This window comes from Salvelinus sp. IW2-2015, linkage group LG32 (assembly GCF_002910315.2).
Source record: "Salvelinus sp. IW2-2015 linkage group LG32, ASM291031v2, whole genome shotgun sequence".
Lineage (NCBI taxonomy): Eukaryota > Metazoa > Chordata > Actinopteri > Salmoniformes > Salmonidae > Salvelinus > Salvelinus sp. IW2-2015.
In genome coordinates this window covers 20436309-20453755 of record NC_036871.1, presented here as the reverse complement: position 1 = coordinate 20453755, position 17447 = coordinate 20436309, and the positions used below count along the sequence as shown (strand labels likewise).

Below are 17447 nucleotides of genomic sequence, written 5' to 3'. Positions count from 1 at the left end.
CTCATATGGACCAGTGGAGACGGGCACACATTCTACTAGGTTAGAGTTCACATGAACTGACAGGGCCAAATCATTTGCAGTTTACGTTAGCACCTAGAAAGTGGGATAAAATTGAGTTTCTTGGGGGTTTAGTTGTTATTTGTGAAATAGTACATGCAGAGAAGTTCAAGTTTTAAACGCTAAAAAGGCTGGTCTTCTGGACACAGATTAAGCATATTCCTGGACTAAAAAGCATGCTCAATGGATATTCTCCCTTGAACACACCGAATGTTGATCTGCCGTTCATCTGCAATTCTTTCGCCTTTTGTTCGGCCCGGTGTGTTTAAGGGACCACCCGCSGGTAGGCATCTGACTGCTGACATTTTCGGCCAGTTTTCACTCGGTTTGCAAATTATGCCAGCAAATTACGTCTGGAGCGGCACTCTGTTCAGAGGTGCTAAGTACTCTCAGCTGGCAAACTCTACTGGTGTCCATGCCTTTAATATGTGTCCAGGAAACCAACCCATAAGGGTAGAACTTGGCATAACGGAAATTTTTGTACATCATGTGAAGGTCAACAAAATAAGTAACTTAAGTTTTGTAGATACATTAATTTCCATTTTCTTAACAACCGTGCAACTACTTGTAACTTCATACGGCTGATAGGCAACATATAACTTCATTGCTATTATGTGTGAATACAGCATTCTGGTAACCAGAACAATTACAATGTTCAACATGGTATAAGGTATTCAAACTTTTTCAGGAGGGACTACATTTTTCTGCCAAAATTTATGGGGACCCGATTTTTTCCCAAAGAATTTCTCACTTCACCCACCCAAAGTCTAATGACACCTTAAAATCAGTACATTTAGACTTTTACATTAACAAATATCCTTCAATGAATTGCATTTTCATCTCTTATCAAAATGAAAAGAAACCAATAAATACATTTACTCAATAAAATTGAATTTTCTAATTAACTCTCCTAAAAACATGGAATATAGTCCCATACAATAATCAGTACTCTTGATTTGTTCCAAAAATAATTGGCGATCCCACTGCAGTTCCCCCCCAAACCCACTAGGGGTCGCGACCCCGACTTTGAATACCACTGATATAAGGGAAATTTATTTTACGTTATTGCAACAAATTCGTTCCATAAAGAGTGCACTAATTCCACCTTCAACCCACATTTGTCCACTTTTAAACAATATTTGTCCAAACAGAACCCATTACAATCTATTACAATCACTATTAACTAAATGGATTTCAGGTTTGAATAAATCAATAACCAAAACATATCACAATCATGTATTTGAATCAACAAGTGCCAAACCGTAATGATAACAGTGCAACAGTATTACAAGTAATAACAGTAGTATATTTACACAGTAATAAGCACGCAGCACAAATATGTGTACAATCCATGGAGGGACCTATTTACTCTTGTCATCCTCTATTCTTAGGTACTGTTTACTTCTACCGTTTACTCTTAAGTCATCTTTTCTCTGCTGGTGTTTGAAGCAACAAAAAGACACAGCGAACTAAACCAATATTTATTGAGCGCATGTTTAATGAATGTTTACGAAGGGCTATCTTAAGTATTCGTAAGCCAAAAGGTGCATTGTAGCAGAATGACGAGTACATGTAAGCATTGAAGGGATGTGTCTCTAAAAGAAGAGACCTGCCACACAGCCAGAGATAAGATTCATTATGATAATGTATTTCTTTCCCCCTTTGTCATCGTAATGAATGGTTTGGTTCCCTTAAAGAGGTATTGCCAGACTTTGGCAGGTGGCAACGATGGCAGAATCAAACTTTGTTTATGGGGCTCTCATCAACTTATCATTTATTTATCTACCTATTATGTACCTATATTGTGAGGTGGGTTGGGGTTGAATTGAGAGAAAGCGAGGAGAACAGACTACAAATAAAATGCATTGACATGTGTAGTCAGTGCTCTGTGACATCATTGCATCATGATCCATTGAAACGTAATATGAAATTATGCACTGCTTTGGTCTTTGCAAGTTTAAAACTACAAACTGGTACACATAAGCAAAGAGTATGTATCATATATCATCTGACAGGAACAGTTCAATCACCCAGAAGAGCTTTGCGTCCATAAAATAAAACATATCACACAGGGGAATGCATTTAATCTGGCAACACTAAATAAAAATAGCCGGTTGCCAGACTGTCTGACAGACTCAATTAAATACATTAACTGGTGACAAAAGCTGTGCACATGGCCCAACATGGCTTTGTCTGGTCTGCTGACTGTGGTGCAGATCATTTATCATACCTCTAACCTGCTGCACAGCTTATTTAGCTAGCTGAAAGCCATGGTGGTTTACTACTGAGATATATCGGAGTTGGTGTGCCTCACGTTCCTATAGGTTATTATACTATACATGGATCCCCCACACACACACACCCTTTGTTAAAGTAGCATAAGCAAGTGTTATTTCTGTTGAGCTGCTTAAAAAGACACTGTGTGTGTGTGTGCTTCTGTGTGTTGGAGGTGGGCGTGAAGGTTGAACGGAGGCATGGGGGACGCAGCAGTGTCTCAAAAGGTAGGGCTGCAAAAAAGGGAGGAAATTAGTTTGTGCCTCAAGAACAGAGAAGACAAATTGAGGAAGTGTTCTGTTAATGTGTAGAGGTCAGCAACAAACATGCAGGTTTTTGCAACTTGGGTGGCCTAGCCAGTCTCTCACCCTCCAACATGCTCAGCCCTCCAGCCCCAAAACCACCCACCCCAAAAGTCCCAAACTCCACCCCACCACACACACACCACTCCTCCCTTGGAGCAGAGCGGGTGACTGCCTATTTTGCTCCAAGCCCTGAAACTTCTCTTCCCTCTCCCCCCTAGATGTCATTTGGTCAGTGTGACCAGCACCCCGTTTGGCCTGGAAGCCAGGGCAGGGTACTCCTCCACAAGAACTGGTGTCAACCAGCTCTCTCGCCTGGTGTACGTCCCAAATGGCACCCTAATCCCTATACTGATTTGATTTATTTACTGCACTACTAAAATGGGGAATATGGTGCTATTTGGGACACAGCCTCTTGGACCAGCTCCTGGACAGTATTTATATTACTGTCTACATGTCGTCTCCATTGGCTTCACAAGGACCACTGCACTTACACTACTTCCTGTAACTGCCAAAGGCATATTAAACCACTGCCTGCCTGTTAACATTAGTGTCTTTATTTGGATTAGAGCCTGCCAACGTTCACGGCTAGCCCTGCAGCTGAGCTGACAGAGGTACGGAGGTGTGGACAGAGGAAATCAACAATCATAAAAAATAGCAGTGGTACATCTAGAAGACATTAAACATGGAGATTCAATTTCTTTTCATCACTTTGAAAAAGTTCCCAATTTCTGTTGAGTGACCACTCTAATTAATTTAATCCTTTATAGTCTGTCCATGGTGGTGGGATTTGTTTTATCATGGTAACAAATAGCCCTATGGAGACTAACCCAGAGACGAGAGCTGATATATGATCTGTTGGATGACATCTGATCCCGAGCCCTGGAAAACACAAGCATCTGCCACATTCGGACCAGAGAGGTGGGGACTGACACTGAACACAGAGCTGGTTAACTCCTAACCTAACTAACACAGCCACAATGACTCAGGAGTTGGCTGCTGTATAAATATACAAACCTGGCTTTAAAAAACAACCCATGCCAGATCTCATAAATTKGACTTGATGCTCTCAGGTCAGAGGCTGCTGAAAGGGTTAAAGTTTAAAGCAGGAAGAAGAATGAAAATAACATTATCTTTAATTTATGTTACCATTTATCTGTGTGTTCAAGTCTTTAAATGGCCAAAAAAAAGAGTCCTTCAAAGATTTTTTTTACAATAACTTTTGTATCAGGACTTGAATCTATTGTCTGTATAAAAAATATAAAGCAAAAGTGAGTTGAAAGTTCAGTTATTATTCTAGCATCACTAACGACAAAAACAAAAGAGAAAAGACAGACAACATAATTACTCTGCCAATGACGATAAATGACTTTATTGGTCACAGACACAATATGAAGCAGGCCACTGCAAATCACACGACAGACGGAGCATCTTCCTGGAGATCTGTCGTCGTTTGTGACTAAGGAACTTCAGACCTGTAATTTAAGAAATGCGCTGGCGAAAGAATGCAATAAATCTTTGACAGCAAAGAAGAAAAAAAGTCAAGAGACCAACTCCTAAATTTCTATCAATTTGTGAACGTGGGAGGGATTATGTGTTACTTGATGAGATCTCACTGGGTGGTCCAGCCCACATTTTTGTGTACAAATAAACTTAACCCCCAATGTGCTGCTCTGGTCCTCTGCTGCACCACACGGCACAGACACAGACTACCAGGCTGTATAGTCGTGTGAAGAAATGTATGTATAGACCGAACAAACACTAAACAAAACTTTATAGAATCACCCAGAAATAACAGACAAGATTCACACAAAGAACACCACTGAAACTGATCCTTGGGATAAATAAAATTGCTTTTATTTGGACACAATGTAAAAAAAGACAATGGAGATGGTGGGGTGATGTGTGGAACTGCCTGGTAGTAAGTCAGTTTGCCTCACTGCTGTGGTCTGTTGGATCGGTCAATAAGGTGTTGTTCCTGTCGGCCAGTCTTCCCCCTGGTCTAGATCTCCATCAGCTGGTCAGTTCCAACGATCACCTCGTTAGTCCTTTCAGCTACAGGTGAGAAGAAACCTCTCACAATTAGACATTTGAGTTAGAAGATTATGACCCTTTGTTCTTCTGTAGAACCTAGTATTTGAGATGGACTGTATAATTAAGCAGGCCTAAGACCCCTAGACCTATAGCGAGTGGTTAATTKGGTTTGTAAAACAACAGTGTTCGATAAACTGAAGTTTTGGTCTTTGAAGTACTTTTCAAGCAGAAATTAAGTGTCACAAGGCAGTTAACATGCTCAACTCAGACAAAAAGTATGCAGTGCATTGCAAAAGTATTCAGACATTTTGTATTTCTTCACATTTCGTGTTACAAAGTGGGATTAAAATGGATGTAATTGTACATTTTTTGTCAATCTACACAAAATACTCTGTCAAAGTGGAAGATTGTTTATATACACTACCGTTCAAAAGTTAGGGGTCACTTAGAAATGTCCTTGTTTTTTAAAGAAAAGCAATTTTTTTGTCCATTAAAATAACATCAAATTGATCAGAAATACAGTGTAGACATTGTTAATGTTGCAAATGACCATTGTAGCTGGAAACGGCAGATTTTTTATGGAATATCTACATAGGCCCATTATCAGCAACCATCACTCCTGTGTTCCAATGGCACGTTGTTTTAGCTAATCCAAGATTATAATTTTAAAAGGCTAATTGATCATTAGAAAACCATTTTGAGATTATGTTAGCACAGCTGAAAAATGTGTTGATTAAAGAAGCAATAAAAAACTGGCCTTCTTTAGACTAGTTGACTATCTGGAGCATCAGCATTTGTGGGTTCGATTACAGGCTCAAAATGACCAGAAACAAAGACTTTCTTTTGAAACTACTCAGTCTATTCTTGTTTTGAGAAATGAAGGCTATTCCATGCGAGAAATTGCCAAAAAAACTGAAGATCTCATACAACGCTGTGTACTACTTCCTTCGCAGAAAAGCGCAAACTGGCTCTAACCAGAATAGAAAGAGGAGTGAGAGGTCACAGTGCACAACTGAGCAAGAGGACAAGTACATTAGAGTGTCTAGTTTAAGAAACAGACACCTCACAAGTCCTCAACTGGCAACTTCATTAAATAGTACCCGCAAAACACCAGTTTCAACGTCAACAGTAAAGAGGCGACTCCGGGATGCTGGCCTTCTAGGCAGAGTTCCTCTTTCCAATGTCTGTGTTCTTTTGCCCATCTTAATCTTTTCTTTTTACTGGCCAGTCTGTAATATGGCTTTTTCTATGCAACTCTGCCTAGAAGGCCAGCATCCCAGACTCGTCTCTTCACTGTTGACGTTGAGATTGTCCATATACCACAAACCCCTGAGGAAGCTTATTGCTATTATAAACTGGTTACCAACGTAATTGGAGCAGTAAAAATACATGTTGTCATAGCCATTGTATATCAGACCGTATACTATGGCTATCAGCCAATCAACATTCAGGGCTAGAACCACCCAGTTTATAACGGTGCTTTTAGAACAGCTATCTTTTTCAATGGCTGTGATGGGAGAAAACTAAGAATGGATCAACAACATTGTAGTGACTCAACAATAATGACCTWAATGACAKAGTGAAAAGAAGAATACAAATATACAGAATATACAAAAATATGTATCTTGTATGCAACCAGCAAAGGAAGACACTTTGCTGGTTGTGTAACACTTTTTGTTTGGGGAAAATCCAACACGGCACTGAGTAAATGCCTCCTTTTCAAGCATGGTGGTGGCTGCATCATGGTATGGGTATGCTTGACATCGGCAAATACTCTGGGGTTTTTCAGGATAAAAAGAAACGGGATGCACATGCAACATCCTAGAGGAAAACCTGCTTCAGTCTGCTTTACTCCAGAGACTAGGAGAGGAATTCACCGTTCAGCAGACCAATAACCTAACACAAGGCCAAATCTACACAAGTTGCTTACCAATAAGAAAGTGAATGTTCCTGAGTGGCCAAGTTACAGTTTTGACTTAAACCTGCTTGAAAAGCTGTCAAGACTTGCTGTCTAGCCATGATCCCCAACATCTTGACAGAGCTTGAAGAATTTAAAAGAATAAATGGGCAAATATTGCACAATCCAGGTGTGTAAAGCTTTTATAGAATTACCCAAGAAGATTCACAGCTTTAACATCGATGCCAAAGGTGTTTCTAACATGTATTGACTCAGGGAACTGAATACTTATGTAACGACATTTTAGTGATTTCATTTATCTTGAAAATAATATGATTTTTCTTCCACTTTGACATGAGTATTTTGTGTAGATTGTTGAAAACAAAAAGCAAATTGAATCCATTTTAATCCCACTTTGTAACACAATAAAGGGAATAAATCCAAGGGTTCTGAATACTTTTACAAGGCACTGTATATTTTCATAATGTGCCAAATCATACACATTTCTAGGATTTCGACACTTTCCCTCTCAATATGACAGATGGACCAGGATTTCAGGAGAAAAACAAGGGGAACGCAGATGATTCTTTCCCTCACATAAGGGCGATGCCTAACAGCCTATTGAGACAAACCCGAGGAGAGCCTGCTATCCATCCAGAGCAACACAGCTAATCCAAACTAAACCTGGGGAAAGTGATTCATGATCCATATAAATACATTTTAGTGTGAAGGAATCYGAACAAAGGCTCTGTTTTTGCATTCAGAGTTAGGAGGAAAGAGAAACAGAGCATGAAACACCAGGAGAGCAGTGTATTTCTAAGACACAGTGAGGGAGAGGAGGAGAGGAGGAAGAGGAGAGAAGAGCATATCTGTCTCCCTGAAGCATGGAGAACAGTCTTCTTCCTTTATGAAACAGCAGCAACACCTGCAGAGTCCCACCGCCACCTGACTGCTTGTGCAGTCAGAAGACGTTTGTCTGTCTGTCTGTGGCTGCCTGACAGGGTGGTCTCTCTCCACAGACACTTCCATCTAACTGCTTTATGAGTGGAGGCATAATGCTTTTACCAGTCTTGCTCCTCATTTATCCTCTGACGAGAGAGAGGCGACCCACCTGATACGGATGGTGTTCAGAAGCAAACTGAGCCAGTGAGGAGCAACTGCTTCAGGGGATTTATATATAAAGCAACTGCTCTTTGTTTCATATGGATATCATTTCTGTAAAAGAGAACCCACTGTTCACAGTATGCATGTAATATGTATGTATACACAGTGGGCCAATAGCTTGGGGTGATAGTAGTCAAAGCTGTATGTCTGATGGATAGCCATGAATAGGACCACCCTGTGAAGCCAGATTGAAAGGGAAAATAAATACCTTTTACTTCAAAACGAAGTGTTAGTATATCAATCCGAGACAGTCACTATAGTAGAGAAGGCTGTATCTAAGCACTATCCAACCTTAGTTTAAACCAAAGTTCAGGTTTAACATCTAATTTGGCCTTAATTATCCATATCACGTAAGAAGAAAAAAAGAACAGTACTTTTTATATCATTAAGATTAAACTATTCAAATTGAAGGGGAACTTGGCACTTTGAAGTGATGAGTCAAAGTGCTTTTGACTTCTGAACTTAAAAGAGAACGGTTGTTGGCATCCTCCGGGCTATTTCGAGACTTTATGGCAGTTATTATAAGTGATGCTTTTATAATGATAGGTTATATTAACCTCTGCTCTGTGGCACTCTGTTAGCCTTTTTTCAGGGGCTATCTTTGAATTGTGCTCTCTTGCTGTGCTGTGCTTTAAGCTTATAGGAGTTAGGTGGTGTTGGTGGCGAGGGAGGGGGATGGGGGGTGGATGCTGGGCTGGGGGGCTGAGTGTATGGGAAGTACAAGGATCTAGCTTGTAATTTGGGATTTCTGGGAGCCGTTCCATAAGCCAGTGCTTTCCAGGTTATGGCAGGCTAATCAGGTCCAGTCTCACTCCGATAACCATGCCGGGCTGGGAAGTTGGATGGGCAGGGTGGAAGGGGGTCGGTTGGGAGGGAGGTAAATGTTGCAGTATTTGGTGCAGGGGGCCGTGGTGTAGCAACACCCTGTTGTTCAGTCAATTAGGCTGAGCAGGCCTTGGACATCTTAGGGGCGCCCCTGACAGTGTCATTGATGGAGAGGTTAGAGACCAGGCCAGGACCACCCGGAATTCAACAGCCACCAGACACCCTTCCCCCCACCCCACAATCCCCAAAACACACACAAACATACAAACACACAGGAACACACACACAACCCCCCAGTTTGATCAAGGACTATGGACAAGGGGATTAAGAATATTTCAAAAATAGGGTTAGGTATAAATGCGCTTTAAGAAGGAGAATAAAACGCATGGCACACGCAGGCGCGCGCCACACACACATTCACCCAGTCGCATAAACATTGACCCACACAAGTTCACACCAATCACACCCAATTTCAATTTTTGGAACATTCCTCCCGGCTACAATACTACATGACTTGTAGCATGTGTCATTTCCGCCCATTGAGGGACGCAAAATTCAGGTACCTTTCTCAAACTCCCATTTTTTCCCAGAAATCCCAGTGGGAAGTTTCCTGGATTTCCTACTTATTCTCTCCTGATTCGAGGAATCTACCAAACAGGATTTCTGAAAAACCTGGGAAATTTTGGGGCACCGGAATCTTGCAACCTGCGGTATACTACTGCTGCTAGATAGAGTAGAGGGGAGTGGGACTGTGTGTGATAGCAAGGTGAGGTGAGGCAGTAGTATGCTCACCATCTGGCTCTATGCGCTGGGCACTCCCCACCAGGCAGTATTTGATGTCTGCACCTCGGCCAATCACAGCATTACTGCAGATCACACTGCCCTGGATGTTACACCTGTAGAACAAACACAGAGCAGCATCAACTGTCAATCTCCCTTGAGAACTAGTACACTATCACACTGTGCAGCTTGTGGGTATCTGTGAAGACATCGCAGCAGAGTTGATTTCTGGCCAGTGGTCACTGACATAACACAGTCAAAATCCTGGTTTTATGTACTGTTTAAACATCTACTCCAATTTCAAGGAGGCCGTTTTCTGGATGAACAGTAACATTGTCCCGCTGTCTGTGGCTGCTTTAAACTGCACAGGCTCACACACACACACACACACACACACACACACACACACACACACACACACACACACACACAACTATTTTCCAGGGATCACTTTGGCACTATAAAAACTATATCACTTTATTTGCCCAGTTTGATGTTTACTTGACATGCCTGGGCCAGGCCAGGTTTTTTTCAGAGTGGAAGAAGAACATATTTACAATGAACATTTCTCTTTCATGTCTTCAGCTAATTGCACAGCTGAGGGAGGTCCTTGTCCTTTCCTGCCTCTGACCCCCCTTAAAAGGAAACATGATCCCTCAGAGTTTTCAGCTGTCTTGTTTTATTTTCCTAAAGAGACTAGATTAGCGTCAGTGTTTCCCCTGTATTCATTCATTGTTGCCGCCACACCAATTATTTTATTTATGGAAAAATGCTTTCAGTCTAAACTTAAAATGACTAAAACTAGACAAAGTATGCAGAAAAGATAATTGACATATATGTTTTATTATAATCTTTCAGAAGTTAAAAAAGCTAGACAGTGTGAAAATAGAAAATTCTAAAAAGGATGAATTAAGGAATATTTTGGTCATGGCTGGATTACTGATGTGGCAGGCAGGGCACATGCCCAGGGGGCCTGATTGGGGTTCCCATTGGTTTAGTTAGAATGGTTGAGCATAAGAACATAGAATTAGCCATGGCAAAATGCATAGAATTGCAGGAAATTAGTTCACACTGCACAATTTCCTCTCAGCTCCATGGGAAAATGTATCGAATTGCAGGAAATCAGTTGAAAAACAGATTTTTTCTCTCTCCACCACCAATTCCAGAACAATTTAAGCCACACAAACAAGCTGACCACAGCCATTACGACACCGCCCACCACTAAGACCCTATTGATCCAGAAACACATGAACAACCCGGCCCAAAATCCCCCGCAACAGTTACCAGCACTGCTAAAAACAACCTAGAGGAAAGACTGAGCATGCATATTGAAGAACAACACCAGCCTCTACCTCGTGTGGGCAAATTATACACCATCAACATTTAAAATACAACAATGCCATTGTCAGGGCTCCCGAGTGGCGCAGCGGTCTAAGGCACTGCATCTCAGTGCAAGAGGCATCACTACTGTCCCTGGTTCGAATTATTATATATATTTTTTTATTTATTTCACCAGGTAGGCCAGTTGAGAACAAGTTCTCATTTACAACTGCGACCTGGCCAAGATAAAGCAAAGCAGTGCGACAAAAAACAACACAGAGTTACACATGGGATAAACAAAAGTACAGTCAATAACAATAGAAAAATCTATATGCAGTGTGTGCAAATGGAGTAAGGAGGTAAGGCAATAAATAGGCCATAGTAGCGAAGTAATTACAATTTTGCAAATTAACACTGGAGTGATAGATGTGCAGGTGATGTGCAAAAGAGCAAAACATTTAAATAAAAACAATATGGGGATGAGGTATTTACAGATGGGCTGTGTACAGCTGTAGTGATCGGTGAGCTGCTCAGACAGATGATGCTTAAAGTTAGCGAGGGAGATATAAGTCTCCAACTTCAGCGATTATTGCAATTCGTTCCAGTCATTGGCAGCAGAGAACTGGAAGGAAAGGCGGCCAAAGGAAGTGTTGGCTTTGGGGATGACCAGTGAGATATACCTGCTGGAGCGCGTGCTACGAGTGGGTATTGTTATGGTGACCAGTGAGCTGAGATAAGGTGGAGCTTTACCTAGCAAAGACTTATAGATGACCTGGAGGCAGTGGGTCTGGTGACAAATATGTAGCGAGGGCCAGCCGACGAGAGCATACAGGTCGCAGTGGTGGGTGGTATATGGCGCTTTGGTGACAAAACGGATGGCACTGTGATAGACTGCATCCAATTTGCTGAGTAGAGTGTTGGCGAAGTCGAGGATCGGTAGGATGGTCAGTTTTACGAGGGTATGTTTGGCAGTGTGAGTGAAGGAGGCTTTGTTGCGAAATAGGAAGCCGATTCTAGATTGGAGATGCTTAACATGAGTCTGGAAGGAGAGTTTACAGTCTAGCCAGACACCTAGGTATTTGTAGTTGTCCACATATTCTAAGTCAGAACCGTCCAGCTTAGCGATCGGTTGAAATGCATGCATTTAGTTTTACTAGCGTTTAAGAGCAGTTGGAGGCCACGGAAGGAGTGTTGTATGGCATTGAAGCTCGTTTGGAGGTTTGTTAACAGTGTCCAAAGAAGAGCCAGATGTATACAGAATGGTTTCGTCTGCGTAGAGGTGGATCAAGGAATCACCCGCAGCAAGAGCGACATCATTGATAGATACAGAGAAAAGAGTCGGCCCGAGAATTGAACCCTGTGGTACCCCCATAGAGACTGCCAGAGGTCTGGACAACAGGCCCTCCGATTTGACACAATGAACTCTGCCTGAGAAGTAGTTGGTGAACCAGGCGAGGCAGTCATTTGAGAAACCAAGGCTGTTGAGTCTGCCGATAAGAATACAGTGATTGACAGTCGAAAGCCTTGGCCAGGTTGATGAATATGGCTGCACAGTACTGTCTTTTATCGATGGCTGTTATATCGTTTAGTACCTTGAGCGTGGCTGAGGTGCACCCGTGACCAGCTCGGAACAGCGGAGAAGGTACGGTGTGATTCGAAATGGTCAGTGATCTGTTTGTTAACTCGGCTTTCGAAGACTTTGGAAAGGCAGGGCAGGATGGATATAGGTCTGTAACAGGTTTGGTCTAGAGTGTCACCCCCTTTGAAGAGGGGGATGACTGCGGCAGCTTTCCACTCTTTAGCAATCTCAGACGATACAAAAGAGGTTGAACAGGCTAGTAATAGGGGTTGCAACAATGGCGGCGGATAATTTTAGAAAGAGAGGGTCCAGATTGTCTAGCTCAGCTGATTTGTACGGGTCCAGGTTTTGCAGTTCTTTCAGAACATCTGCTATCTGGATTTGGGTGAAGGAGATGCTGGGGAGGCTTGGGCAAGTAGCTGCGGGGGGTGTGGAGCTGTTGTCCGAGGTTGGGGTAGCCAGGAGGAAAGCATGGCCAGCCGTGGAGAAATGCTTATTGAAATTCTCGATTAATGTGGATTTATCGGTGGTGACAGTGTTTCCTAGCCTCAGTGCAGTGGGCAGCTGGGAGAAGGTGCTCTTATTCTCCATGGACTTCAGTGTCCCAGAACTTTTTGGAGCTAGAGCTGCAGGATGCAAATCTCTGTTTGAAAAAGCTAGCCTTTGCTTTCCTAACTGACTGTGTGTATTGGTTCCTGACTTCCCTGAACAGTTGCATATCGCGGGGAAAATTCGATGCTAGTGCAGTACGCCACAGAATGTTTTTGTGCTGGTAAAAGGGCAGTCAGGTCTGGAGTGAACCAAGGGCTATATCTGTTCTTAGTTCTATTTTTTTTTAAATGGGCATGCTTATGTAATATGGTGAGGAAATTCCTTTTAAAGAACAACCAGGCATCCTCTACTGAYGGGATGATGTCAATATCCTTCCAGGATACCCGGGCCAGGTCGATTAGAAAGGCCTGTTCGCAGAAGTATTTTAGGGAGCGTTTGACAGTGATGAGGGGTGGTCGTTTGACCGCGGACCCATAACGGATGCAGGCAATGATCGCTGAGATCCTGATTGAAAACAGCAGAGGTGTATTTGGATATTAGGATGGACAGGGTGTTAAGCATATCCCAGTTTAGGTCACATAGCAGAACAAACTCTGAAGATAGATAGGTGGCAATGAATTCACATTTGGTGTCCAGAGCACAGTTGGGAGCTTAGGGGGGRTCTATAACAGGCGGCAACAGTGAGAGACTTATTTCTGGAGAGATTCATTTTTAAAATTAGAAGCTCTAACTGTTTGGGCATAGACCTGGAAAGTATGACAGACCTTTGCAGGTTCTCTCTGCAGTAGATTGCAACTCCTCCCCCTTTGGCAGTTCCATCTTGACGGAAAATGTTGCAGTTGGGGATGGAAATCTCCGAATTTTTGGTGGCATTCCTAAGCCAGGATTCAGACACGGCAAGGCCATCAGGGTTGGCGGAGTGTGCTAAAGCAGTGAGCAAAACAAACTTAGGGAGGAGGCTTCTGATGTTAACATGCATGAAACTAAGGCTTTTACGGTTACAGAAGTCAACAAATGAGAGCGCCTGGGGACACACAGGGCCTGGGTTAACCTCTACATCACCTGAGGAACAGAGGAGGAGTAGGATGCGGGTATGGCTAAAGGCTATCAAAACTGGTTGTCTAGTGCGTTGGGGACAGACAATAAAAGGAGCAGATTTCTGGGCATAATGTACAGACAGGGGTATGGTAGGGTGTGGGTAAACCTAGGCATTGAGTGACGATGAGAGAGGTTGCATCTCTGGAGGCACTAGTTATGCTAGGTGAGGTCACCGCATGTGTGGGAGGTGGGACAAAAGAGGTATCTGAGGCATGTTGAGTGGGGCAAGGGGTTCCGCAGTAAAATAAAACAATGATCACTACCCTAAACAACAGTATACAAGGCATATTGACATTAGAGAGAGATATAAAGCGAGGCATAAAGCAATCACAGGTGTTGATTGGGAGAGCTAGCTAAGACAACAAATGGGTAAGACAACAACAGATAATTAGCTAAGACAACAACAGGTAAAATGGCAATGAATGGGCAGAGAGGGTCAGTTAACTACACAAAGGGCCCGAGATCGAGGCTGGGGCCGACAGATAAACAAAATAAACAAAATGGAGTACCGTGATTAATGAACAGCCAAGCAGGCGTCAGCTATGTAGCCAGGTGATCATAGGGTCCAGTGAACAGCAATAGATGAAACAGGGAAGCCGTTAGGTAGTCGTTACTACGCTAGCAAGCGGGAGACATGGCGGTCATAAAGATAGCAGGCCGGGGCTAGCAGAAGCATCTTCACTGACGTCCGGCAAAGGCTGGTTGAGGGCACAACGGGTGGAATTACATCGGCAGATCAGTCATGATGGATCGGTGGGGCTCCGTGTCGACAAAGGCTCCAGGCCAATTGGCAAAAGAGGTATTGTAGCTGGAGTAATTTCGTTTGCTAGCCGGGAGATGCTCCTGGCTCGAGGCTAACTTGTGCTAGCTTCGGGACAAGGGCGTTAGCCACTATAGCCACTCAGTAGCAGCTAGCTAGCTGCGATGATCCGATGCAAAGGTCCAGCGCTTACGGCAGGAATCCGGTGATGTAGTGGCTTCTAGTCATGTTAGTGAAGAGTCCGGGAGGCATCATCTGTGTAGCCGAGTGATCATAGGGTCCACTGAGCAGGCCGGGAGATGGGCCTGGCTCAAGGCGAGCTTCGGGGCTGGGCCACTCAGTAGCAGCTAGCTAGTTGCGATGATCTGGAGTAATGGGCCAGAGCTTACGGCAGGAATCTGGTGATGTAGTGGAGAAAAGCAGTCTGGTATGCTCAGGGTGGATATCGTGCTGTGCAGACTGGCGGGTATTATCCAGGCTAAAAGCGTCTGGTGTCTGAGCTAAAGGTAAAGGCCGCTAGCAGTGGCTAACAATGACTAAATAGCTAGTAGCTAATTAGCTGGTTAGCATCTGATGGCTAGCTTCTGATGGAGGTTCTAGCTATAGGTTCTAAAAATAGCAGATCCGTATCACATTGGGTGAGGCGGGTTTATTTATTTATTTTACCGTTATTTTACCAGGTAAGTTGACTGAGAACACGTTCTCATTTGCAGCAACGACCTGGGGAATAGTTACAGGGGAGAGGAGGGGGATGAATGAGCCAATTGTAAACTTCCGGGTTGCCGGAAGGTATATTTAATTTTAAAATGAAAAAAGGAGATTGAAATATATACGAAAAAAGACGAAACCCCCCCCCCCCAAATCCAGGCTGAATCACATCCGGCCGTGATTGGCAGTGCCATATGGCGGCGCACAATTGGCCCAGCGTCGCCCGGGTTTGGCCGTCATTGTAAATAAGAATTTGTTCTTAACTGGCTTACATAGTGAAATAAAGGTTAAAAAAATATAATAATAAAAACAATTATAATATTTCGATATCGTCAGGTTTGTTTTGTTGARGACATGCAGTAAAGAAACATTATAGACAGTTCATCAAAGCTGAGACCAAGCACACCCCCATGTCAAAATAAACCCCCATGTTGTAATCATTATTAGCACTGAGCTCAGTCTAAACAATGGTAGGTTGGTTTGGGGTCTAGGTAGGCAGTATACTCATTCCTTTGAGTGGAGTAAGAAGTCAATAATCTTTCAAATTCTTAGCCTAATCTTCATTTACTGTTAATTTACTCATTATCAAACATCCAAATTGTTTCTTCATACCTTTGATTGATCAAACCAAACTTAAACTGCACAATAAAAAGAGGAAATCAATAAACCTCAATTCAGGATTTAATCTCATCTTCCCATATGTAACTGTCATAGTGCAACTCCAGACCCTGGGTGGCAGGCAGAGGCATGCTAAATCTCAGTACCAGCAGTTGGAAAGACTCTGAGGTAGTGGTGGTAGTGTGTTGGGTTAGGGTTAGGCAGGAGAGCTGGGGGAACCAACAGATTGAGCTCTGTGGGGCGGGCTGAGGAGCAACATGCATGAGCCTCTGACACGCTAGGCCCTGCATCCACTCACACAGGCAGGTTTGTATTGGCTGCTGTTGCACAGAGGGCATTCTATTCAGGTGGTGGTGGTAGGGTTGGAGGGAGAGGGGGGTGAGGAGGGAGGGAACCCGGCTGGGGTGGGGTGGATGGCAATTGGAGATTACAAGGATTGGAGTTTTAAACAGAGAGACCACCAAAGAAGCCCAACTGAAACACCACTAATTACTGACACTATGCTCCTCCTTGCTGTGAGCCCCCCCCCACCTTAACCACCCACCTCTTCCGCCGGCCTCCCTCGACCCCCCAAATATCCTTAGCTTTGTAAACAAGCCCTCCTACATGCAAACAAAGGGCCCAAAAATGCAAGTGCCTTCTTTAACATGCCAGGGATTTACTAATCCCCTCTTACATTTTTTTTTATGTTGTGAAAGAATTGCCATTTCTTTCTTTTTCTGCACTAACTGGGACATGAGGGTACCTACACTGGCTCTGGCCTCCCTGTCTTTAAGAGGGACTGTGCTAAAGCCGAACTCTGCCAGTTAAAGCTCTTCCCCAGGATTTGAGGATGTGTGAATTTAAAATAACAGACTCCTTTTCTACTTCTCAGTGGTCGCTCTCCTGCGATTCATGTCATGCTTGCAGTTTTAAATCACCAGCCAGGACATCCTTTCAACCGACCAGCACGAGCGAAAATACTTTAATTAAAAATGTCTCCCAATGCTAGGCTGAAACCCCCCCCAATTCATAGTAGATTTACTTTCCAGAGTCAGAAATCCACCCACAATAAATAGTTGAAAATGAAACTTAAGGTAGAAAACAAGTGYGATTAATGTTTTTTTTATCCCAAAGGTTTGTGCAAATATGTTCACAAGTCTATCAACTCACTGTGCAACAACTTGTGAGTTATATGGATGAAGTGAAATACGTTGTTGCTGAGAATCCAGACGTTTAACCATGTATATTCATCACCTATGTGCTTTTGTATTGCATTGTAAGCATGCTCTGGTTCACTGCACACCAATGGACATTGTCAACATAGAGTTCTCCATTTTACCCACATATCACATAAAACAAGCCTCAGTCAGTCCCCTCGCGCTGCAGCCATCTCCCTCCCCCCCTGTTCCCCTTTGTCCTCTCTCTCCCTCTACACTGCCCTCTGAAACCTACTTGTCCTCTCTCTCCCTCTACACTGGCCTCTGAAACCTACTTGTC

General features: G+C 43.2%; 1 protein-coding gene across 1 annotated transcript in view; it reads right to left on the bottom strand.

Moving 5' to 3' along the window:
- Positions 1-4467: 4467 nt before the first annotated feature.
- Positions 4468-17447, bottom strand: part of LOC111956845 (translation initiation factor eIF2B subunit gamma) — a 46740-nt gene continuing 33760 nt past the window's right edge. The window contains exons 11-12 of the mRNA XM_023977506.2: positions 9346-9449; positions 4468-4688 (exon numbers count right to left, since the gene is read on the bottom strand). Of these exons, the coding sequence (XP_023833274.1) occupies positions 4636-4688; positions 9346-9449 (157 nt within the window). The 3' untranslated portion in view covers positions 4468-4635. The remainder of the gene's footprint in view (positions 4689-9345; positions 9450-17447) is intronic.